The sequence below is a fragment of the Cyrtonyx montezumae genome, unplaced genomic scaffold (genome assembly GCF_038088225.1).
Source record: "Cyrtonyx montezumae isolate F1298 unplaced genomic scaffold, pur_monq_1.0 scaffold_0, whole genome shotgun sequence".
Lineage (NCBI taxonomy): Eukaryota > Metazoa > Chordata > Aves > Galliformes > Odontophoridae > Cyrtonyx > Cyrtonyx montezumae.
Genome location: NW_027071824.1, coordinates 15,772,061 through 15,796,612, shown reverse-complemented (window position 1 = coordinate 15,796,612; position 24,552 = coordinate 15,772,061). Strand labels below are relative to the sequence as shown.

The 24,552-nt window shown below is 33.5% G+C and overlaps 2 protein-coding genes across 2 annotated transcripts in view; one reads left to right on the top strand and one right to left on the bottom strand.

Moving 5' to 3' along the window:
• DNAH8 (dynein axonemal heavy chain 8) overlaps positions 1-23,163 on the top strand; it is a 99,581-nt gene extending 76,418 nt beyond the window's left edge. The window contains exons 73-89 of the mRNA XM_065735732.1: positions 339-444; positions 1,252-1,504; positions 1,599-1,789; positions 3,422-3,543; positions 5,937-6,052; positions 7,318-7,520; positions 8,426-8,499; positions 11,115-11,267; positions 12,549-12,704; positions 14,707-14,823; positions 15,472-15,573; positions 15,947-16,107; positions 18,845-19,001; positions 19,415-19,567; positions 19,661-19,850; positions 22,249-22,370; positions 22,876-23,163. Of these exons, the coding sequence (XP_065591804.1) occupies positions 339-444; positions 1,252-1,504; positions 1,599-1,789; positions 3,422-3,543; positions 5,937-6,052; positions 7,318-7,520; positions 8,426-8,499; positions 11,115-11,267; positions 12,549-12,704; positions 14,707-14,823; positions 15,472-15,573; positions 15,947-16,107; positions 18,845-19,001; positions 19,415-19,567; positions 19,661-19,850; positions 22,249-22,370; positions 22,876-23,163 (2,664 nt within the window). The remainder of the gene's footprint in view (positions 1-338; positions 445-1,251; positions 1,505-1,598; positions 1,790-3,421; positions 3,544-5,936; positions 6,053-7,317; positions 7,521-8,425; positions 8,500-11,114; positions 11,268-12,548; positions 12,705-14,706; positions 14,824-15,471; positions 15,574-15,946; positions 16,108-18,844; positions 19,002-19,414; positions 19,568-19,660; positions 19,851-22,248; positions 22,371-22,875) is intronic.
• KCNK5 (potassium two pore domain channel subfamily K member 5) overlaps positions 1-24,552 on the bottom strand; it is a 369,979-nt gene that overhangs the window by 159,376 nt on the left and 186,051 nt on the right. The gene's annotated exons all lie outside the window — the stretch shown is intronic.

Genomic DNA, 24,552 nt, shown 5'->3' with positions numbered 1-24,552 from the left:
CAGCCATATCCTAAAATTTTCTTGAGATTCAATATGGGAATTTCTGAAGTAAAAAATAAAAATAAAAAATAATAATAATTTAAAAGCACAAGTGATTTTGTAGAGATGGTTGTCAGTATGACCTAAAATATTAAGCACAGGTACTTGACATTCATAAGATACTTCAGACTGAAGATACACTAATGAAAAAAGAGAATATTACGATAGTATATTGCGTACAACAGGAAAAAATAAAATGCACTTTCCATGAACTTGAAAAACCAGCACTTGGATTTCAAGTATGGTTCCTCTCTACAGTCCATCAAGTGTCATGCCATTTTCTTGTTTTTTAATAATAGGAACTGGAGGCAGAACGAATTAAACTCATGGAAGACGTAACTTTTAATAAAAGAAAGATGAAAGAACTGGAAGACAATCTTCTGTACAAACTAAGTGCAACCAGAGGTTCTGTATCAAACTGTATAATAAATAGGAATTTTATAAGGCTAATTAAGCTGCTGAACTTAAGAACCTTACCATACAGAAATGATTTGTCCACCCAAAATATAATGAATGAACATACAATGACAGATATTTGATGTATCTGGAACTTGGTGTGATAGCATGTCATTATTTATCCCTTCCAGATTCAAAGTGTTCTAAGCACCTAAATAAGTTTTGCAAAATTATCCAATTTCTTCAGATGAGATACAAAGTCTGATTGTGGGTAAAACCTTAAGCCATTGCAAATGCAGAGTTAAACAGGCTACATAAACTGTTACTGATGCAGAATCTTCTGCATCACGTTAGGAGACTATACATGATTAATTTCTTTATCTTCTGTAGAGGAAAAAAAAAGGTAATAACTTCCAGTAAATGGAAGTGTGTTTGAATGCTATTATAAGAATATTGCTTTTAAATGCTCTTAAGTTTATTTGAGTGAGCAATCAACAAACTTTAAAAATAATTAAACAACACTGTATGAATACTGTATTTTATGTGCGACAGAGGGTTGACCTCCCTAGTGCATGCTGTGGAGCTCTTGATGCAGATACATTCAAATTGACATAAATTGAATGCATTTGTTCAGCACCCTGCCTCTTAAAATACTTTTAAATATTACATATCATATTTTGTCTGTGTTTTAAGAAGTTTTCTGCAATTCAGAAAATAATTTCCATTTGGTGTGAATAATTCATTTTGATTTTTACAATTACGCAGTTTTTAAAAAGTGACAGAACTGTCCTAATCATCTGATACTTCACTTTTTAGGCTCACTGGTAGATGATGAGTCCCTGATTGCAGTTCTGCAAACAACTAAACAAACTGCTGCTGAAGTAACTGAAAAGTTGTCCGTAGCAGCAGAAACAGAAGTGAAGATTAACACTGCTCAGGAGGATTATCGGCCTGCTGCTACACGTGGAAGCATTCTTTATTTTCTTATTACAGAAATGAGCATGGTCAATAATATGTATCAGACTTCACTGGCTCAGTTCTTGAAGTTATTTGATCAATCCATGGCCAGGTAAAAACTTAGATTCCTCTATTCCAGTGTGTGTCTCTCCCATGTGTTCGTTGTTATTAAAATACTTTTCTTGTTCTTTGTTTTCATGATTCAGATCTGAGAAGTCTCCTTTATCCCATAAAAGAATCTCAAATATTATTGAGTACCTTACCTATGAAATTTACACATATTCTGTTAGAGGTTTGTATGAAAACCACAAGTTTCTTTTTACTCTTCTCCTGACATTGAAAATTGATCTTGAGAGAGGATGTGTGAAAAACACAGAGTTCCATGTATTCGTTAGAGGTGAGTTTAAAAAATTATGTAGTGCGTAGAGGAAAATTTCAATCTTTAATACTCTCATGCCATTCCAAATTATGACTTTTTTGTTGTTGCATATTTTCTGCCAGTAGTTCTGTGGGATCAGGCACTGTCTTTATTAATTTATGACTATTGAAAAACTTGACCACAATTGCTTATGCAGAAGTCCCTAAAAAAACTGCTTGAATCTTATAATGTTCAAATGAATTTTGCAAATGTCTAGTGTCAAAGTAGTGAACGTATATATTTTTTTTGAACATCATTATCTGCCCTTACTGAATAAAGTGGATAGGAAAAAGTATTGCATTCATACTCTGTTTTGCTTTTCAGTTTGTCATAGTGGGTTTATCTTCTGAGAATAGTATACTGCTACTGCTTTACCACTGATGTCAGGCAGGGTATGCTCAGAAATGCTTTCACACTGAATTGTCAACTTTAGTAAAGCTTTACGTAAGAACTGTATTTTGTGACTTCTCATCTTGAGAATTCTTGTTTTGTTTGAGGAAGTTATAACTTGATATCTGATGCAGAGGTTGAATGCTTATCCCTTTTTTATTTATTATAATCTGTAACAAAATATAGGATATTTGAGGATGAAATGGATGCAGAATAAAAAAAAAGATTCTTGTTATAATTGCTTCATAATCTATAGAATAGTTACAAACAGTTTTAAAATTGTTTTAAAATTAAAACAAAATAACAATACAAAAAAGACAGGGGTCTACTCAAAAGTCCAGGGGAGTGCTACAGAGATGATAAAGGGCATGGAATACCTCCCTTATGAAGAAAGGCTGAGAAGACCTGGGTCTGTTAAGACTTGAAAAAAGGTGCAGGTGACGGAGCAGTGGCACAGCTGCACAGAGAGGTGGTGAAGTCTCCTTCTCTGGAGACATTCAAGACCCACCTGGATGCCTACCTGTGCAACCTGGGCTAGGGAGCTGCTTTGGCTTTGGCAGGGGTTTGGACTCGATAATCTCTAGAGGTTCCTTCCTTACGTATGTATTTTGGTGAATATGTGTGTATAATTAAAAAATTTTAAATAATTATAGCTTATGTGTATAGGTTATCTATATACACATTCACACAAACATAGCTGTTAAAAGTAATAATTGTTATTTAAAGAAATATATTTATTTTTATTCTGTTTGTAGCAAATTGATGAAATTTATTATACCATTGAACTAAGTAAAGAAATTATTTTAGCTCTGAGAATAACACCATCCAGTTTTTCTGCAAGCTGACATTAGTTAATTTGCAGAGAACCACAGAGGATGCAGAAAAAAATGATGATGAAAAAAAAAAGCTTACTTGTTATCTTTATATTTCTATTAGTCTTCCTAAAATTTATTTCATTCTTATTCTTGAGTCTTTCCTTCAGCTGCATACTGAAGTTTGTCAAATATGTATGACCTACTGGCTATCTCACTTTACATCTACTATTTAAAATAATTTATACTCGATACCTAAAATGGTTTGTGCACAGGCATGCACGGAGTACCTCAGTGTGAATGACATGGCCCGGAGAACATAATTTAAACCATAATTTAAAAAGTAGTATCAAAAAAATCTTGACCGTTAGAATGTCTGTATATTTCATCCAAATATTTTTGCCTGCAGGAGGTGCAGCACTGGATCTAAAGACTTGCCCACCTAAACCATTCCGCTGGATTCTTGACATGATGTGGCTAAACTTAGTGGAATTGAGTAAACTTCCACAGTTTGAAAAAATTCTGATTCAGGTATACTAATTAATTATGTTAATCACCATCGTAATTTTGCTAACACACTTCATGTTGGAAATGCATGTGAAAAATGTAGTTAAGATCAAAGCCAAAGAAAATATAGAATAAAGGCACTGAAATTAACAGTTATGTAGTGGGAAACTGGATATGCTTATTTGCTGTATATTTTTTTTATCTGCTTTTTTGTGTTATAATTTTTGTGTTATAATAATTCAGGTAGAAGGAGAGCAGGGCCAAAAAACCTATAAATCAAAAGTCAGACAGAGAGAACGACAGAAAGAAAAAAAAATAGAGAGAGAAAAAGTCTTGGAAGGTTTATCTATGAGCTTCAAATTTTTTAGTTTAGTTATATCTTATGCCTTGAGTCTGGTAGATCTTGCAAATAAACTGCTGTCTTTTTAAACATTTCTATTCAAAGGTCAAAATATTGCACAGTTATGACAAACAAGCTATAAAAATAGTATTTCTATTATTGAGAGATACATGACCTTATAAATGTATTAGATTGTGACGAGTTTATTATTTTATTTATTTTTGTTGTTGTTGTAGTTAAAATCCTCCCTAAGCCTTTCTCTTTCTTTTCTTGCCAAGCACTGTTAGAATTTTGGTCTGATCACTGAGGCCTTCTTGCTGTTACAGCAATAGTCAAACAAGCTGATTTTGTGACAGCATTTATTGCTCTGAAGGTTTGCAGAGTGTTCACCTAAATGGTGTATCTGGAAGTGGTCCTGACTGTTTCCCAGCTCTGTATCAAGGAAAGATCTGGATATTTACCTGCCTTTTTCCTCCACACTTTGGTTTCTGGGGATACCAAACACAACACTGAGTCTGGAATAATCAAGCTGGAACAGTCCAGTCGGATCTAAACTCTGGACCTTTAGGGAACTAGAATCCAAAAAGCATAACACTGTGCACATTGCTCAGATGTTTAAATTTTGTCACGTGCTTATCAATTAATTTTTTTCTTTTTAGTTTGTAGAGTGCAATGGATCTGTTGTAGGATTCTTGATGTGATGCAGCTAAAATTAGTGGAATTAACTTCCACAGTTTGCAGAAGTTTTGAGTTGGATGGTATTTTGTGCAAACACAGTTTTAGACTATAACACTTAAGAAGAAGATTCAATCTTTAAGTGCTAACTTAAAGTGTCCATATATTTACAAACTGGAAACGTTGACTTGCATCCATTTATGCTGTCTGTTTGGCTCATCATTTTGAATAAAATTATTTAATTATTCATGCAGATACAAACTGGAGATGATTTAAAATAAGGAAAAAAAAATAACAACAAACCATTGATAACAGAGTTCCCCATTCTCAAAAGGTTGCCTGGAGTTTTCATTTATCCTTGCCATTTATGAATTTTTCTCTAAAAATAAAGTTCTCTTCTAAAGTGCCCTGTTAACAACTATGGTTGAGGAAGAGAAATTATACAAAGCAATAAGTAATAAAAAGGTAAACATTTTGATGAGTTAACTGAAGACCGTTTTAGCCCAGCAGTCTATCTCTGGCTATGACCATTAGCAGATGTTTTGAGCATCTGAGCACCTCCTCTGAGTATGCTCTGTGCTCAAAATGATGTCAGTTTATGTAGAACTGCTTTATTGTTGTTTCTGTGATGTGTTTTTTGTTTTTTTCCTCAGACTTGGGCTGTAGTTAGGAAAGTCAAATTTGTGTTCTTTCTGATTCTAAATTTATAGGAAATACATGGTTGGAAGAGATTCTTGTATGTCAATTTCTCACTCCTCTCCCAATTTGTTTGTGATTTAGGTGTTTTGGAACTCCTATTTGAAACCATGTCTGCCAAACAGACAGAGATCCATAGTACATAACAATTATATAGAGCTGTATTTGAGAATAGATGTGTGTTCTTTTTCATTCAAGTGATCTGAGAATATTGTGGTATCTTACTCTTCTCACTGCATAGCAATCTTCACAATGTCATGTCACAATTATCACTGGTCCTGTTAGGTCATGTGTTCTGTGAGGTGCTCAACAGTGATCAAATCTGTGGTCAAATTGATCCTTTCTTAAGTCAAATGCTTACTTGATCCTGTTCTTTTAAATGTGAGTCTTTGGCTGTCTACAGTGTACTGAGATGGAAAGGTTTTTTCTCTTAGTATTTTGTAATCTGAAAAACTATCATGGTACATTTCTTTTCTAGTATACAATCCTTCTGCTAATTACTGAGTTTTAAGTAGCTGCACCTTAATACTAACATTACTAATTGTAATTTCATAATTCTGATGTGTGTCTTAAATACTACAGTCTGTTAACGATGTTTGTAATATATTCTTATATAATAAGAAAACTTCATTTAAATATACATTTCCAAGGGGATTTTACAACAGCTGAAATGTATTTTATGTGTGTATTAATGTAATAAATTTAGATAGCCAATAACGAAAAGGAATGGAAAAACTGGTTTGATAAAGATGCTCCCGAGGAAGGAATTATTCCTGATGGATATGATTCACTTGACCCCTTTCACAGGCTTTTACTTATTAGGTGAGTATCTTCAGAAATTTGGGAAATGACATACATGATTGCAGCACATGTCTCAGAAAGTCAATATGTTATTGTCACAATTAATATTGGGTGATATTAGATATTATTAATTCACTGATACGTCATATTATTAAATTTAGTCATTTCAGAGCAATCCTCTGAAGAGTCCAAAAATATTTTTTTCTAAAACATAGCTTGCTGACTGTTTTTATGACGTAGTAAAAGGAAACTAGCAGTCACTGCAGCCCTCTCCAGAAAGCCAGTGAAATAGTAGGACCATTTAGATAGTTTCCAAAATGACCTTTTCTCACTTTTCTTAAAATTAGCTACTCTAAATATCTTATGTGATTAAAAAGGTCAGTATTTGTGTATGTATATGTTTCTGAAAATGCAAAACAGATATCCTAAGGTCCCCTGTGCAAAATGTGGTGTAGAATATTTTATTGCATTGCATTAGATCACTGTGGCACTACTTGAGATGGAATGGATTTCTCCAAAGCAGCTTTTATCTGCCTTACACGAGATCTTATGTACCTTTCTCATATCCTTCTGCATTCATTATGTTTCCAAATTCTGCAAGAAATATTTCAGACACTCTGCATAAAACATTATTTACTAGAACATGAAATGTGTTTGGAGTGAATTCAGCCTGTTCAGTAAAAAATGACCTGAAGATGATGGAAGAAATACTATTCTGATATATGCTATATACTCAGAAGGTGGAGGGGAATCTATAAAGAAGAAGACTATAAGTTGAAGTTTTGCGGAGATGTCATATCATTTGATCTGAAAGAAGTGATGGTTTGTTGTTTTTTTCCCCTGGGAACAGTAAAGACTCATCCCAAACACAAAGACTATCCATTGTGAGAGCTGTGTTCTGAAAGACTAGCAGACCCAGTGAAACATCTGTAGAATTGCACTGAGGAGTGAGACCAATCTTATATTTCCCTACTTGTGTTCTCATATACAAAAGCTCTATTTAAAATGAAGAGTGCCCCTTTCTGATAAAGATACCTGGAACAGAATGCTTCAGAACAAATGATTTACTTGTGGCAAAACTGTAAGCAACTGCAAAGTATTGACAAGTCATAAGTGCTGGGAAGACTACCAGCTCTTTCTATGATTATAACTGTAGAGACGTAAAGATATAAATATGAATGTGTGTATAATAAAGCAAAAAACTCTATTTGATTAAAATAGAACTTCTCTGCAATAAGACTTGGGACTGAATTTGTATTTCCATGTATTTATGTTTTTATTTCTAGATCTTGGTGTCCGGACCGGACTCTTTCCCAAGCTAGGAAATACATTGCAAGTTCCTTGGATGAGAAATATACAGAACCTGTCATTCTAAATTTAGAGAAAACTTGGGAGGAAAGTGACCCACAGACACCTCTAATCTGTTTCTTGTCTATGGGATCTGATCCAACTATTCAAATTGATTCCTTGGCTAGGAAGCTTAAACTGGGTAGGAGAATATTTATTCATTATCTTGAGTCTTTTCATATGTAGAAGAGTAATGTAAGTCTTTTCAGGAAAAAAAAATCTGAAATTAATTTTTAAAATTCATTTGTACCACTATTACTGCTGCTAAACTATTACTATAAGCTATTATGCTTAGCCATAATATCATATTAAGTAAGCTATAGTATGCTGGGAGCTATTCTGTATGCAGTTGGAAAATAATGTTTTCTGTTCGTAATTTATTAATTGTTATTGTCCAAGTGATAATGTTATTTAAACTGTAAGACAGTATTCACTTTTTATTAATTCTGGCATGATGACAGTATCTAGTGCAGATAACAAAATAATCAGTGATCTGCTTACAAGATTACTTTGTAAAAAAAAAAAAAAAAAAAAAACACAAAAAATGCACATTATATACATTTGTATATTCTGGACTTTGTGTCTACGTTGTATGGAAATTTTGAAAATCGTGTATGCAAACTGAGCTGGATGTTGATACATACAGTTGTGATATTAGTCACACTAATGCTCATAATTTAAATCTAAGGTTATGCATAATGTTAATTTACATGGCTTCATCGCCCGCACTTAAAGAAAAATCTGGGTTCCTATTTCTAAGCAAGCTGTAACTTAATTATAGTTTGGCTCAAATTCTTATTTGACAGTATTTTTAGGCACAGAATTTCACTTTTGTGAACATGGATATTCATATGGATGCATATTTTAATGTTAGTGTTTGAGTATTTCATTGTTAAAAAAACTTAGCTAGTAAAAGAATTCTACTTGTATTTTTTTTCTTGTAAGCATACTTCATTATGCTGTATTAATTTCACTTATTTTTTCTTACTGAAAAGAAATTGTTTTTCAAGAATTGTAGTTCATTAATCATTGTCAAATTTGCTGCAGAATGTAGGACCATCTCTATGGGTCAAGGACAAGAGTATCACGCGCGGAAACTCATACAGACGTCAATGCAACAGGTAAGAAAAATGCTATGATATAAATCCATTTTCTGCTCTAGTAGAAAAGCTCTTCTTGCATGCAATCTTTTTTTTTTTCTTTTTTCTTTTTTTCCTCTTCTTTAAAGGAGTTTTGCTCTTGTTTATGTTGTTTTGTTCTGTTGTTGATCTGGGGTTGTGCTGGGCTTTTGTTTTCCTTCCTTATGAGGGCTATATATAAGTTGCAAAAATTCTACGGGATAAAATGATGGGTACAAAGCAAACACAGCTTAAAGCTGTAGATGCAGAAGGCTGAGGCTCCTCACATTTTCTTCCTTGCATACATGCTATTGGCAGAGCCCCTTGTTCTACAGGAGTTGTTTCTGGTTCATTCTTTCTCTATTTGTCAATCACTGTGGCTCTGAGTCTCAAGAACATCAGAGGGAAACACTCTGATGTCCCTGAGACATGTTGTAGAGTATTCTTGTGGCTGATGACAGTCTCAAATACTAAAAACTTGAGAAGTCTAAGCAGAAGCTCTTTGAAGATGGTAACTGAAACTGTGGATGTAATGTGGAAGTTACAGTGTAACAGTCAGCTGAACAGTGGAATTGGAACACAAGAACTGTGAACAGTGTTACAGGTGAAGATACATAGCCATAGTTGCCTGTAAACCCAAAATATCAGGAATCCTAAGGGATTAGAATATGTTTACTGATTGAAAACTGAAGAAGTTACTTACTAATTGAAGACTGAAAGAATTCTATTGATGAATGAAACACTTTTGGTATGGCCATAACCTACTGTTCACACTTTCTGAATCAAGAAGATAGCACCTGTGATTTCCATCTAAAGAATTCTGAACTGACTTGTGTTCAGTAAAAGGTTTGATAGGTCCCATATTATCTAACTGTTATATTCTTTCAAACTTACAGTGATAATATGAATGAAAAGTTAGATAACAAATTAAAGATGAATCCACTGAGATTTGAGATTTAAAACTTACCTTCCACAGTGTATGGCGTCCATTAGATTCCTTGGCTCTTTGTCTTCACCCATGGGAATTCTGGAAACACAAAGTGTGAAAATGAAATAACAGCACAGAATATTCTTCAAGAACACATTCCTTTGAGAATTCGTGAACAGAAATTCGTTCAGACTCGTGAACAAAATTATTTCAGGTTTTCATCTGTGCTGAGGAGTTCTTTTATCAGTTATTTCTCTAATCATAAGATGAGCAAATGCAGAAGCCTTCTTCAGATTTCTACTGAGTTCTGTCCTCTTAATCTTTTAGACTGAAGTGTTTCAGAACATTTTCAAACTTTGCCTTTCATGCAGAGGAAAAAAAAAAAAGAAATCGTGTAGTATTTGCTCAGAGAATTCTAAATGTATTGGCTGCTGCCTGTGAGATAACTTCATTTGATAGAAAATAAGTCTCCTGCAAGATAATATTTGTTCAATTGACCACTTTGCTTTATTTGTCTATATGTCTGTAATGACCATCATCAGTTTCTTGGAATGATGATGACTTGCCAGTCTTGCCTTGCTTTTCTCCCTGTTGAAAGCTAATGATACTCTAGTAGGACTACTAGTATCAATTTCTGAACAAAATCCCTCGGTGGTACACACATTTTAAAGAGGGAGAAACATGTGAATATCAAATGTGAAAGGAAAAAGAAGACTTAGTGAATATGGAGACAAATATTTCTTGTTTTTTCTACCTCTGGCCAAGTGTATATAATGTGATTAAAGCTGCTGTGCTGTGTAGATAATTTTGAAGAACTGACTGTGATTCATTTGGAAATGGACCACACTGAGTAAATATCTGCCTAAAAAAGAAAAATACCTCTATCTCCATAAAAGAAAGAAAGAAAGAAAGCCTTCATAATGTTTCTTTTTTGTCTGTTGTCGATGGGTTTTGTGGTTTTTGTTTGTTGTTTATTTGTGGGGCTTTTTTTTGGTATATATATCTATATATAGTTGTTGTTTTAATAGTCATCAGTTCACCATAAATATTTTGATAATATTCAGTAGAAAATATTATTTCTCTCTTTCTAAATAGGCTAAAACAAAATTGCCAATATGAAATTACAAGCTGTAATGAAATCCACACATCACTTTTTAGAATTGATTAAATAATGTCCAATTTTAATATCAGGCTTCTAAAGTGATGCTAGAAAAGCTGATTGAATTTAAATTCATAAGCAGAAACACAGAGAGAGAATCATCAAAATAGAGCTCTGATGCAATTGAGAGCTGAGTTAGAACAAAATTAATATGCAGCAGGTTGAATTTCGTAAAACTACTCAGTGCAGGTAGCCTAATTGCAGCTAGAAAGTGCAACCTCTCTACGCTTACTTTAGACTATAAGAACAGGATTTTTTTCTTTTTGCCACTAGGTAGCACTGATACTTTACTTAGAACACTTGACTCTAGTTATGTTATTTTCATTAGGAATGTATAGAATGTGAAAGTAAATTTTACACTAACTTTTTACATTTGTTTTAAGTATGCCAATACATATTTAGAAACTGATCAAAAGTAAAATAACTCAAAAATTACATGCAATCCAAATGTAATTCTAACACACTTGGTTGTTTCTAATTTTATATGGTTGTTCTTAATTTTATATGGTAATGGTCAGTGTTCCTATTTAGGGTGGCTGGGTATTACTACAAAATTGCCATCTTGGGCTGGATTTCATGGATGAACTACTGGAGACACTTCTTACTGCTGAGATACAGGATGAGACATTTCGAGTTTGGATAACTACTGAACAACACCCTAAATTCCCAATTACACTGCTACAGGTTTGTTCACATGTTAAGTTCAGACATTTCATGCCTTTCCGTTTATTCAATTTAAGTGTTTAAAATGAAATGAAATAAACAGAGAGCAGAGGATATTAAAAAAAATGAATGTTACAATCCAAATGACAAGAAACACTTCAGTGTGTTCATGTGCAGATAGCTCACTGCAAAAGTCTGAGACAACTTGCTTAGGTTCTGCAGTCCAGCAATACAAATTTGAGTCTAATTTGAAAAGTCATTCCTTAAAAATAATTGAGATTCTTTTTTACAAATGTGGGAATAGTAAAACTGCTAGAAGTACATATTCATTAATGTAGTCCTTTTAAAGTTCTCTCAGAGGTAGAAACAGTTCACAACCACTCTTGCATTCAGCCCTATGGCAGCCTGACATTCTCTGTGCCTTCAGTGCATGCTGTGGTGATAATGCAAACCAAACAGACAGGGACATACTGCTGGAGCAGAAAAATGCTTCATTTTTGAGTTCCTCCAGCATTTGAAAGTGTCTTATGGAATATATATCAGAATCTGCTAAAGCCTGTCTGTGTCTGAACTAATAGATTCAAGTGTGCCCCAAACTGTTAACCAGCAGAATGCAATAGTCCATAGCATTAAGTAGTCATAATATTCTGTGATCACATTTCTAACTAATTTGCAGACATGGTTTGACAATTCACATTTTCTTGAAACTATTTCCATCGGGCAGTTTGCAAGAAACCTAGGGGCTGCTGCATAAAACTTTGGCATTTTGCTACCATGGGTTTGGCTTCCAGGCCTACTGACTGGAATGCCCAGAAACATTTGCTGGCAATCTCCTTATTTATTGTTGCAGACATAGCAACAGAGTCCACAGCAACTTGAGCTGAGGAGACATGAGGTTTCTTTGTATTTACTGTAAAATATTGACAACAAAAATACAACAAAGTTACCATCTACTCTGGATACTTCCCTTTGTCATGAATGAAGAGACTAGGGATGAAGGATCACATAAAAGCAAGGCGACAGCTTGCATGCTGTTGATGAAAATTCTTACATCTGTGGACTTTTGCCACTGATGGCTCTCACCATCGTTAACAGAAAATCCATATTCAAAATCTTGAAGTGATGCATGTCATATGGTTTTGTGGTCTAATACTCCTTTTTCAGACTTAAAACAGTATCAGTTTTGAATCTACAATGATTCAATTGCTTACACTGTATGTTTCATTAATAACTAATATCTGTGACATTTCTGTATCTTGCTTTTGTTTCAGTAAGTACAGCTCTTATCTTTTCACATAACAGGTTGCTTTGAAGTTCACAAATGAACCTCCTCAGGGTGTACGTGCCGGTTTAAAAAGAACTTTCTCTGGAATTAATCAGGATCTGTTAGATGTTAGCGATATGCCTGTGTGGAAACCTTTGCTTTACACTGTCGCTTTTCTGCATTCTACTGTTCAGGTATTTATTATAAGGCTTGAAAATAAAGTCCTGATAAATGTATTTACTTTAACAGTGCTTCCTAATGGAAAACACACATTTTGATACTTGATACTGTAGTATCATGTTGCAGAGCTGGAGCTTTAATTTCTATCATCTGTATTTCAAGATACTTTCTTCTTTTAACTGACTTCTAAATTATATATAATTTTAATCCGATAGGTGTTTAGAATGAGGATTTTTTTTCATCTAATTTTAGCTGTCCAAGTCAGTCACCTAAGGGATGACATTTTTTTTTCCCACTGATTTTAAAGGCAGTTTGTATTCCTAGCTTAGAGTAGCTGTCTGCTTTCTAGATGGCTAGCATCAAATAAAATTCTTCTGGTCTTGTTTTTATCTTATTCTTATGTGACAATATTTTCTACACTAATATCAATTCAGTAAGACGGTATGTGTATTTGGTACATCAACAATATATATAATATCTGAGATCACAATCTATCAAGTATTTGGCTTCTCTGAATGTAACTTCTTTTAAGCAAGAGCCTAAGAATTGTTTTATAACACTATTAAAACTTCAGACTCAGTTGAGCTTTTTGTATTTTCAGTGCAGCAAATATGGTGAAGGAGAAAGGCCTTTTGTAGGAGGTCCCTATTAATAATATACTGCAGTCTGAATTCCTCCTTCTACCCATTATAAACAATGAGAAAGTTGTCATGTGTACTGTCGACAGATTATAATGTTCTTATAGAAGCAGAAGACCTAAGTCTGTTCTGTCATCAGTACTTTCAAAAAAAAAAAATATTGTTATTCATCTGCTAAGAAAACTTATTGCTGGGCTGTTGATCAGGAAGCACTATATACATTTCTTTCCCTTTAAACTGACCAGTATATAATATCCTTTCTTGACAAGATTGCCACGATAAATATGGCTTAAGAAGTAATTCAGAGAATTTGGCAGAAAATCATTTTGTTTCTGCAGGGTGTTATTGGTTAGTGCTGTCTCATCCATAATAACAAATATATTTTTTGGGAAAAGTAGGAAAAGTAAAGGGTCTAAGCATTGCTTTATGTATACATATATATATATGTGTTTGTGTTTATATAAGTATACAATACATATGTTGTAGCTAAATTCTGCTTAATGATGTCAGCAACTCTAGGTCATTGTTTGCTTAGTTATTTGAAATTGGTTAATTTTAGAACATCACTATTACACTGTTTATCCATTTAATAAATAATAGCACTGTTCAGCAATGTAATTCTTCATGAAGTAATTTTTTCTACATCCTGAAAAAATTCATTGAGTGATTGTAACTGGGGTGGTTAAAATGGAGTGAGAAATCTTGTAGCGCTAAGCTGTTGAAAATGTCTTTATTTATTCATATTCTCATACTTTTTTAGTAAATTATTTTTCTATTGTTCCTAACATTATAATATTATATTCAAATATATACAACAGTATATTTGAAAACTGCTGTGGTGGCAGCATTAGTGAAATAAAGTTTTGAATTTTGATAGACATATTGAAACTGTACAGTGAGCCAATAAGGAAAAAACTTAGAAACTCTTGGATAATGTGTTAATACTTGAACTTGAAAAATTGCAATTATCATTAGCAGACTGTATACATAGAAAAGGAAAGATTATTGAGTTCAGGCAGAATTGTTGAGTATGCTGAAAATGAAGACCATGTTTCCTCTAATTCGTTACTTAGTAGAACAAGCTGATTATTCACATAGACGTAAGAAACGTAAAAGCTATGACTACACTGATTAGTAAATGTAATTTCTATTGAAAGTAAATAAATGATTCTGTTGATTCTTCTATAATTTTTTATCTCCATGGTTAAGCTCAATACCATGTTATTTACTATCGATACATTTGTGGCACATAGCTGTTACTTAAGCTCTTTGTTGTTGTTGTTAGGTTTTTATTTATTTATTTATTTGAATTAAACTGGAATAATGAAATTAAATGATGCATTTCATTAACATATCTGTTTTTAATTGGATTCCTAAGGAACGGCGTAAGTTTGGGCCTTTGGGTTGGAATATTCCCTATGAATTTAACTCAGCAGACTTCACAGCCAGCATTCAGTTTATACAAAATCACCTAGATGAATGTGACATCAAGAAGGTAAATACTACAATTTGCATTATTTATTTGCTTTATGCGGCACCTCTAGTTGCTTTTCATCATGTTTCTAGTAATCTTTATTCCTTCAGCACAGCTAATAATGATTAAAGTCTTTTTTTTTTATCATCCATGTTAAAAAATGTGGTAGTTAAGAACTTCAGAACTTGGTCTTGTTTTTTCAGTACGATAAGCAATATATTAATGAATCTATACAATATCTGTTTTGAAAAGGGAGGTGAAATATTTTTCAGGTTTTGATACGTTCAATCAGACTTCTTTGTGGCTGCTGACTGGGCTTCTACTTTTTCACAGAACTAAAGTAGAATAGCCATTCCTTGCAAAGTAGCAGTTTGCTATTTAAGAAACGTGAGAAACTGCAGAGGCAACACAAAAAATAGAAAAGAGGCAGAAGCATCTGAAAGTGATTCCAGTTCACACACGAAATAGTGAGATGTGTGTCCTAAAGCAATATTAAGCCCAATTCTAGTTTAAAATTGCAGAGCTAGACTTAGAAAACACATTAGAAAAAAAAAATTTTTTCTTCCAAATCTTTTCAGCTAACATTTTAGAAGCTGTTGAGGTTCAGATTACATCTGAATTACTTATGTGTTTTAACTACAGTCTTTTATTTACTTTACTTGCATGCAGGGAATATCATGGAATACAGTACGCTACATGATTGGAGAAGTGCAATATGGAGGCCGAGTCACAGACGACTTTGATAAGCGCCTTCTTAATTGTTTTGCAAGGGTGAGAGACCTTGAAAATACAGCTATTTGTAGTTTTCATTGGTTGTTGCTATACAGAAATCAGAAGACTATCTTTCTACTGCACACACACTCCACCAGCTTGTAAGAGTAATTCAAAGTAATATGAAATTTTCAAAACATTGGTCTTTGCCAGTGAGGTTCTTCCTCTTGGTTTCTCTTTAGAGAGTAGCAGATATTATTAAATTGACATAACCAGATGTCAACCTTTCAAGATACCACTCTTCTTTATTTTCTTACATATTCAAGAAAAAGATGAATGTATTAGTTAAAACACGAACTCCTATTTCCTAAAACTGAGATTAAAAATTCTAAGGAGCAGAATAATGTACTTTTTTCCTCTGGATTTTGCACAGGTGTGGTTTAGTGAAAAGATCTTTGACAGAGCTTTCTGCTTTTACACTGGATATAAAATTCCAGTGTGCAAAACCGTGGACCAGTATTTTGAATACATTCAGTCTCTCCCGGCTATGGATAGCCCACAGGTCTTTGGTCTCCATCCTAATGCTGATATTACGTAAGTGGCACTCTGTACATTGAAACTAGTGACTCTTATTTAGTATAAAGAAACAAAATCAATGTGAAATATCTAAGTGTATTTCTCAAGAGATATCTAGGATTCATGTGAATATCACTATTGAGGTACATGACTATGTTTGCAGTATCTTCAGGTACATTTTACATATTCCTCTAAAGTAGTAAGAATTTACTCCATTATTAATGTTGTTTTTTTATATGCTTTTGTTTATTTTTAAATATGAAAGCATTTTGAAGCATCTCTATTTGAAGTATAAGATTCTGTACAATTCAACTAAGGAAAGTTTCCAATGTTTGCTTTTTGCTGTTCTGTTGTATTTTTCCTGTAGAGTTTTTTTTAATGTTTCTCTGGATCGTCATTTGGTTTACAGCATGCCTTTGCACGTAACTACAGTTTTTTACTGCTGTCATTCTAGTCATTCCCATTACTTAAAAGAGGCTTTTTAATCTCGCCTAGTATTAATACAATTTCAAATTTTCTTTTGCTTAATTTTTTTTAATCATAAATACTATTTGTAGCAGTTGGCTTTTGTTTCCTTCTAAAGTTATATATCCTACAAAAAGTTATGAATCTTTTTTCCACTGAAGTTCTTAATTCTGCCATGAATTGATGCACTTTCAACACATTCTTATTAATTATTTCTTAATACAACTTTAAGCACTGGAAATGTTATTTGAGTGCTTAACTGTTGTAGAAACGTAATATTTTCTAACATTTTAGGACAAAACAGAAACTTCTCAGAATTCTTCAGTCTCAGATTTGAGAAGCTGATCCCATTTAAAAATCTCAGTATCCTGAAGATACTGTGAGAAAAATGCACAATTTTATTGTCACCTCCATCTAGTACTTATTGTAAATATGTATCTCTGGTGAAAGTAATTTACTTTGGTTTAACTTCTGAAGTCACCTCAATATTTATAACTTACTATCTGAATCCTGTAAAGGCAGTATTTTTAACAGGTACCTGAGGTAGGCAAGCAATATCCTGACCATCATCTCTCAAACTCCCTTCACCAACTGGTTCCATGCTGAAGCTTTAAATCTAAATGAATTACTGCAAGCTGTAATCTGCTATCTGAAAACAGAGTACAATATAATATTATGTTGTTGTAATTGATACTGCTGTTCTCTACACAAATTTGAGATAATGTTTCCTTCAAACTGTATTTTCTCTTAGTTTCAATTTCCAGTACAGAAAATTTCTAATGGCAGAGATTCCAGCTATCGACCTGTGATGGTCTGTTGAGACCAAACTCTGTCTACATAAAAAATAGATTCTTCAGATGATTCAGTTGTTTTTACTTGTTTCCAAAAGATTCCAACCTCGTGTCATTAGAGAAAGGAGTATTACTTTCCTTTGAGGCTCCCACTTTGAGGATATCTTTTTAAAAGTGCTCTATATTATCCGCTTTTCCCTAAAGTAAGCATATTGCCTCCTTTTAAAATAGTTCCTATTCTTGTTTAGACATAGGGAAAGAACAAGCATACTTAAATTTTAATTTTTATTTAACATAATAGCCACGGGACCTATTTACCTATTTCTTCCACATAAAATTGTCTACCAGCAGAACTTGCAGTATGAGGTTCACAGCTATTCTGCCATAGGCTATGTGTTCATTGAGACACAGAGAAGGGGTTAGAAGTACCAGTGTGTTATCAAAGTTAGGATCAAAATCACAAGTCCTAAGGAGATTTTATTTTATCCAACTTTTATGACAGTATGTAGTCTTGAATAAATATCTCATTTTTTAAATGAAGAGGCATAAATGAAAACAGCTTGTGAATTTTGAATCTAAAGTCAAGCTTTATTAAAAACCATGAAAACCCAACCATTCTTACATTCAGAAGCAGAAATTATATCCACTGAGAATCAAAGTGCCGGTAGAATTTCTATTTATTTTTTCTGATTCATAGTCTTATAATTGAATTAAAAAAGGTTTATGTTGAAATGCACAGTATCTAGTTTCTGCAGTACTATGACATTATCTTCAATCTTATGAACTCAAAGAAAGTAACCATGTTCTAGCCTGTGGAATAATCCTTGGTTTCATTTCTTATATAATTGTGTATGGCAAAGTAATAAGATGGATGTCAGATGAAGGTTGAAGAGCAAAACTAGCATGTAAAATTATGCTTTGAGTTGAAATAAATTTATGTTCTGAGTCAGACCATGAGGTAAAAGTAGACAATGCCACTGCTGCAATATGAACAAATAGACTTTATTATTTCTTTCTTCCAGCCTGTCAGAATGCTATGCCACTAGACAGCATTGCAACAAAAGTACTTCTGTGGTTCTACTTGTGTTGAAGAACTAACATGTTCTACTATATTTTATCTTTTTATCTTTTATTTTATCTAGAAGTATCTAAAAGAAATAAATATTCTTTCTTGTTAAAAAACAGAATCCCTAGAAATCATATGATAAGTTTTTCTGCTGTCTCATTTTCTCAGAAGTTAAGATGCAGCCTCTGGAACGCTCTATTTTTCTTAGCTCTATATTAGAAAAACAAGTGTATAACAGGATGGGTAGATGGCAGACCACATTCTGTACAATCATATAAAGCAAAAAACTGTTCACAGAGTGTGATCAGCTTGGGGCAGTAAGCAAAGGAAAGAGTACATTTTTTCCACAATTTCAAATGTTATGTTCTACCAAATATATGTTTTAACGATAAAAAAACCTCAGTAGTTTATAACACATTTCTTATCCTTGTAGATACCAAAACCATGCAGCAGCTGATGTTCTAGATACTATTACCAACATTCAGCCTAAAGAAAGTGGTGCAGGACCTGGAGAAACTCGTGAAGCAATTGTTTATCGTTTAGCTGAAGATATGCTAGAGAAACTTCCTCCAGATTATATACCTCATGAGGCAAGCTCACCTTAGTAGTTTTCATACTATTCTTTCTCTGTAGAATTTTCACATATGAGACTCTAACCTCTACTCTCTTTGCTTCTGTGCCCTCCCCTATTCTTGCCATGGCTATATGTGAAAACAACAACAAATGATCTTAACTTTTTGTGACAGGGGTCTCCTGGCTCCTTCCAGGTTGTTTTGATCTAGCACATGAGTAATTAGGTAATATCAGACAAAAACAAACAAACAGACAAAAACAAAGCAAAACTGCAATGATTCTAAGGTGGAAATTTGTAGTTTAATAATTCATAGTACAAACCTACAGTTAGTCTTTCTGAAACAAAGAACGTTTTGTTGTTGTATGCGACAACAGTATTTCACAGTATTTCATTTAACTACGTTTGTTTTTCTGGGCATCTGTATTTTAGGTCAAAGCTCGTTTAATTAAAATGGGGCAACTCAACTCTATGAATATTTTTCTTCGGCAAGAAATTGACAGAATGCAAAAAGTTATCACGGTAGTCCGCAACAGTTTGAATGATCTTAAACTGGCCATAGAAGGGACTATTATTATGAGTGAGGCAAGTATAAACACGTTTACTACGTATGGAATATTCTATATAAGCTATTACCTTAATGGCTGTAGACAATATGTTATCATTTCACTCCTTCAGAATTTGAGAGATGCACTGGATAATATGTATGATGCACGAATTCCTCAAGTATGGAAAAGGGTATCTTGGGATTCTTCAACACTGGGCTTCTGGTTCACCGAATTTTTGGAAAGAAATACTCAACTATCTACTTGGATATATGAAGGAAGACCAAATGTGTTTTGGATGACTGGATTCTTCAATCCACAAGGTAGAGTACTGAAAGGATTTGAATACTAATGTATTTAATCATAATTATATGCAGGTATAATAATATACCTGTATAAAATGCCCGTGGAAAACTTCTCTCATGTAATGGGTATGATTTTTTTTCATTAGGATTAACCTATGAAATCCTGACCACCTTATGAGTTGTAATGCTTCCCTTCTTACTGATCTCTTTACGACTAGCACTGTAGAAATACAAGTCCTTATTAGAGTTGCACTCAGAAACAGTTAAGGTGCATGGAGAGCATCACAGTTATTGTTAAAAGATTGTTTTGAGATGTCAGTCAAAAAATCACACTGTTCCTATCATGAATAGTGGTGCAGCTGGTGAGTGCACTGATCTCCAATGAGCACGCAAGGGCATATATATGATGACAGTGGAAAAAAATGGTTTAAATGATGATAATGGAACAGATTCTTTTGATTGAAGAAAGTACTTAGCCTAAGAGCAAAAACACAAAACAGAGACCTTCTTGGTGACTGCTTGAATTTCTCTGTTCCAAAATACTAATACTGGAAGCTGAGAAAGTAGTCTATTAAGCAAAAATGGTGCACTATTGGATAAGGGCATGGTATTGTTACTATCTTAATAATACTGCTCACCAGGAAATTTTGAGTAAATCAAATCACAAATTAATGTTGAAAAATTGACTGGTGTGAGGCAATTCAGCAGTTGGACTACCTTGTACTGCCATTGCAAGTAAACACAGACTGATTGCACTGGGGAATAAAGCCCTAAATTGATTATGATATTGGCAAATACATTATAATGTTAAAATAAGAGTGTATTTTATATAGAGTGTAAAAGAAGAGTGTATTTTATCAGTTTATTGGAAAAACCTCAGTATAATATTATAAATTCTCACCAATAATTGTATTTAAAATCTGTTGCGATGTTTTGGCAAGTATCAGCATTGGTCATCTATAAATTATAATCATAAATAATCATAAATTAATCATTTTAATCATAAATTTAATTTAATCATAAATTATAATTATTATCGGAGAGCGAATTTTTGCAGTAATACACAAAGTATTCCATTGAGTGAACACTGCACTTCAACAGGCTTATGAAAGATAAAATTTCATATATTGTTATAGATATAATTAATTTTAGTGAAATGTAGAAACCTAGATCAGCCTGTTTTATTTGTATTAGAATAGATAGTATTTGAGAAAATCATTACATGTTCATTTCATGTACTACATTATGTTTGCATCACATATGAATATTTCAGCTGCGACAACTTCAAGTTGAACTTTTCCTAATTAGCATGTGAAACCATTTCTAACACCTAGAATTGCTGCCTTCCACTTCTTGACTGCGTACTGTCATGGTTTCCTTCCTGGCTCGTCAATGTTTCGTTCAGTGGTTTCTCCTTTTATACACTCAACAGCACCCAAAATGTTAGTCATTCTTTTCTTTACGCCCCGTCAAGTAGGAACTGATGCTGTTTTATCTTTATGTCTTTATAGTAATCACTCTCAAGCATATATTTCTCTGCGTTAACTTTACTCCCTTTTCCTCAGACTCCTCCTGACAACTCTAAGTAGTACATCGTGTGGCAGCAGAAAATAGCAGCTGGTGTTTTATTTTGGTTGTTAACCATATTCTGAGACACCTGTAGCAAATTCCTGGTTGTTTCTATGTGTTTCACTTCTGTAGTTTTTTCTATTATAACACATCCAAAGTTCCGTCTTGCACAATTATTTGTCATCATCTATTCATCCCTTCACCTCTCAAACTTTTTTCATTGCAAATCTCTGCTAAGTCTACTCAAAACAGTACTCTGAAATCACCTCACTGCTTTTGTCATCTTCTTTCTTCCTTTTCTTCACTAATCAATAATAATAATCCTTTATAAACACTGACTTGTTTAGATTCCCCTAGCACATAGTCATTCATAATATCATTTCAGACACACTTTTGGTTTTCCATCATTGAAATTTTGCATTACTGAAATTTATTATATCTTTCTACATCGTCCATTTAAAACAAAACAAAACTAGAATTTTTCCCAAAGTTACTTTTACATCTATAATAGCTCACCTATCCTCAGATTCCTTCTTGGAGCACAAATCTGCCATGGATTTTGTAGTGAAAAACATAATGATAATAAGCAAGTCAGTATCCTGAGCAAATACTTTCTCAGCCACATTTTCTCAGTGCCATTATAAAATGTTTGTCCCTGCAATGACTTGTGTGGGGTCAAAATTGGAACAAAAAAGTGGCAAATAAAAGTTTGTTGTCATTAGTTAAGGTGCTTGGTTTCATTAGAACTTTGGATATCTGCCTATAGCATTGAGTGTAGAGCCACATTATGAGCAAAATTTCTTTGCCATGTGAGACATATACTAAATCTGTGGCTTAATTTTTCAAGGATTCCTAACGGCAGTGAGACAGGAAGCTACTCGAGCACATAAAGGCTGGGCTTTAGATGCAGTTACAATACATAATGAAGTGCTAAAGCAAAACAAAGAAGAAATCACAGCATCTCCTTCTGTAAGTATGATTTGCAAAAATGTTTTCTGATTTGTTTCAGTATTTTATTTATGTAACAGTGATTTGTGATTGCTAAAGTGGGGATGTTTCTAAGCTTTTTACCTCACTGGCTTTTTCTCAGCTTAGAGGATAACTAACAATTATAAATCTTTTCTGTATTTTTTGCGTTTATAAAACTGTTATTAAAAACTCATTTCATTCAACAAAAACTATTTCTCTTAAATGATATTTAGCCACAGAATAAGATGTGTATTTAATGAATACGTAAGAAACTTCAAATAAAACTGTATTCAGAATAGACTATTGAACTTTTATTGCCATCATTTTCAATAGCATTATCTTCTGAAAAGGGAGTATATTATAATTAGTTTTCATGGGTTAGAAAGATTCAATGTCAGATTCTCTTGCTATAAAAGTATTCCTTTTGGTAGCTTATGCAAATTATTCATCCTACAAAACAGATGTTTTCTTTTGTGTGATGTGTATCCACATACCCTCCACACAGGTAGGAGTATATATTCATGGGCTGTACTTGGAAGGAGCAGGCTGGGACAGAAGAAACAGTAAACTCGTTGAATCTACACCGAAGATGCTTTATGTCCAGCTGCCAGTGGTACATATATTTGCTGTTAAGACACCTTTTCCTGAAGATCCCAAGCTCTATGTTTGTCCCATTTACAAGAAGCCCAGCAGAACAGATCTGAACTATATTACAGTGATCTATTTAAAGACAGTATTACCTCCAGACCATTGGATACTGAGAGGAGTGGCTCTCCTATGTGACATCAAATGAAATGTTTTTCATCACAGAAATAAAGCATACAGCTATATATGGAATATATAGCCTGTTACATCTGGGACCATCTGTTATTACATTAAAGCTTTCAGTCTTGGCTTATGAATTCTTTTCTCTTTGGTGATTTGTTGAAAACATTATCTTAAAAACTAAATGAACTGATTGCATGTAGTCTTTGATGTTTCCTTTATGTTATTAAAAATAATGGCTTTAACGATACAATTAATGTCAAAGCTTGAAAAAGAGAAAAACAGCTTTTTTGCATTTTCTTATATGCAGCTTTTAGTTTGTGTTTCAGTAAGATATGATGACAACAGAAGACAATGTAAGGCATAATAAAACTTAACTTCTCCAAGATACAAGTTAAGTATTTCTGTACTCAGCATGATACATGCATGATTCTCTTTGACTGTGTGGGGAGGTAAAATAAAAGACTGTATTTGTTCCATATTTTTTGCTTGTGACTTTTCAGACTTCACTTGTTCTTGTTAAATTAAACTATGTGGATTATGCAAACCAAGATTACTACACTAAGAAAATGTTTGTTTCCACACTGTCTGGCAGGAGGCAGGAAGTTCTCTGTTCAATTTATCAGTGTAAGAACATATCTATAGAAGAAGAACAGTGCCAGCTGGTTAATTCAGATGCTTTTTCAATTGGAATAATGGAGTAATTTATATACAACTACAATAATTTTCCTACATTTCACCTTTACTCTAAAACATAGGCTGGAATCCTAGAAGTGGCTGTCACAGCATTATCTCCTGATAAATCCCATAAATATCCATGAATTTATCCACAGATAATTAGTACTACACTAATTATATAAACACAATAGTAAACAAGATATGCAGTCTCCAGTCTCTTTAGTAACCTGTATCAGGTTTGTTCTTCTTTCAGATTCCTCTATTTGGCAGCAGTTTTTCACTTACATGACTGGACTACGCACTTTGTTTTGCACTTTAGGAATGAACAAATCTATCTGATGTGGAAAAGTACAGCTACTACTACTTAATCATGGCCTTGGGCATCTGGTGGGATGGTGAAAGGCTCTTCCTTGAGCTGACACTCTACTGCCTGTTAGTGGTCACCATTCCAGGATTCTCCCATTGTATCCTATGTAGATACAATACATAGATAAAAACTGACATCAAAATGGTGACGATCTCCATATGCATTTTAGTAAAAAGTATCTTCCCTTTCTTCCCTCTGTAGACTAGCTCATGTCCAAATGTGACAGTGCTGAAGGTCAGGCTGCACAGTACAGAGCAGAGAGGGACAATCTTTTCCCTTGCTAGGCTGGTGTTGCTGAGCCTGGTATTCCCCATGGTATAGTTGGGGTGTATTTTTGGTCCCTTTTTAGCATGTACCCAAAGTCATTTCCTG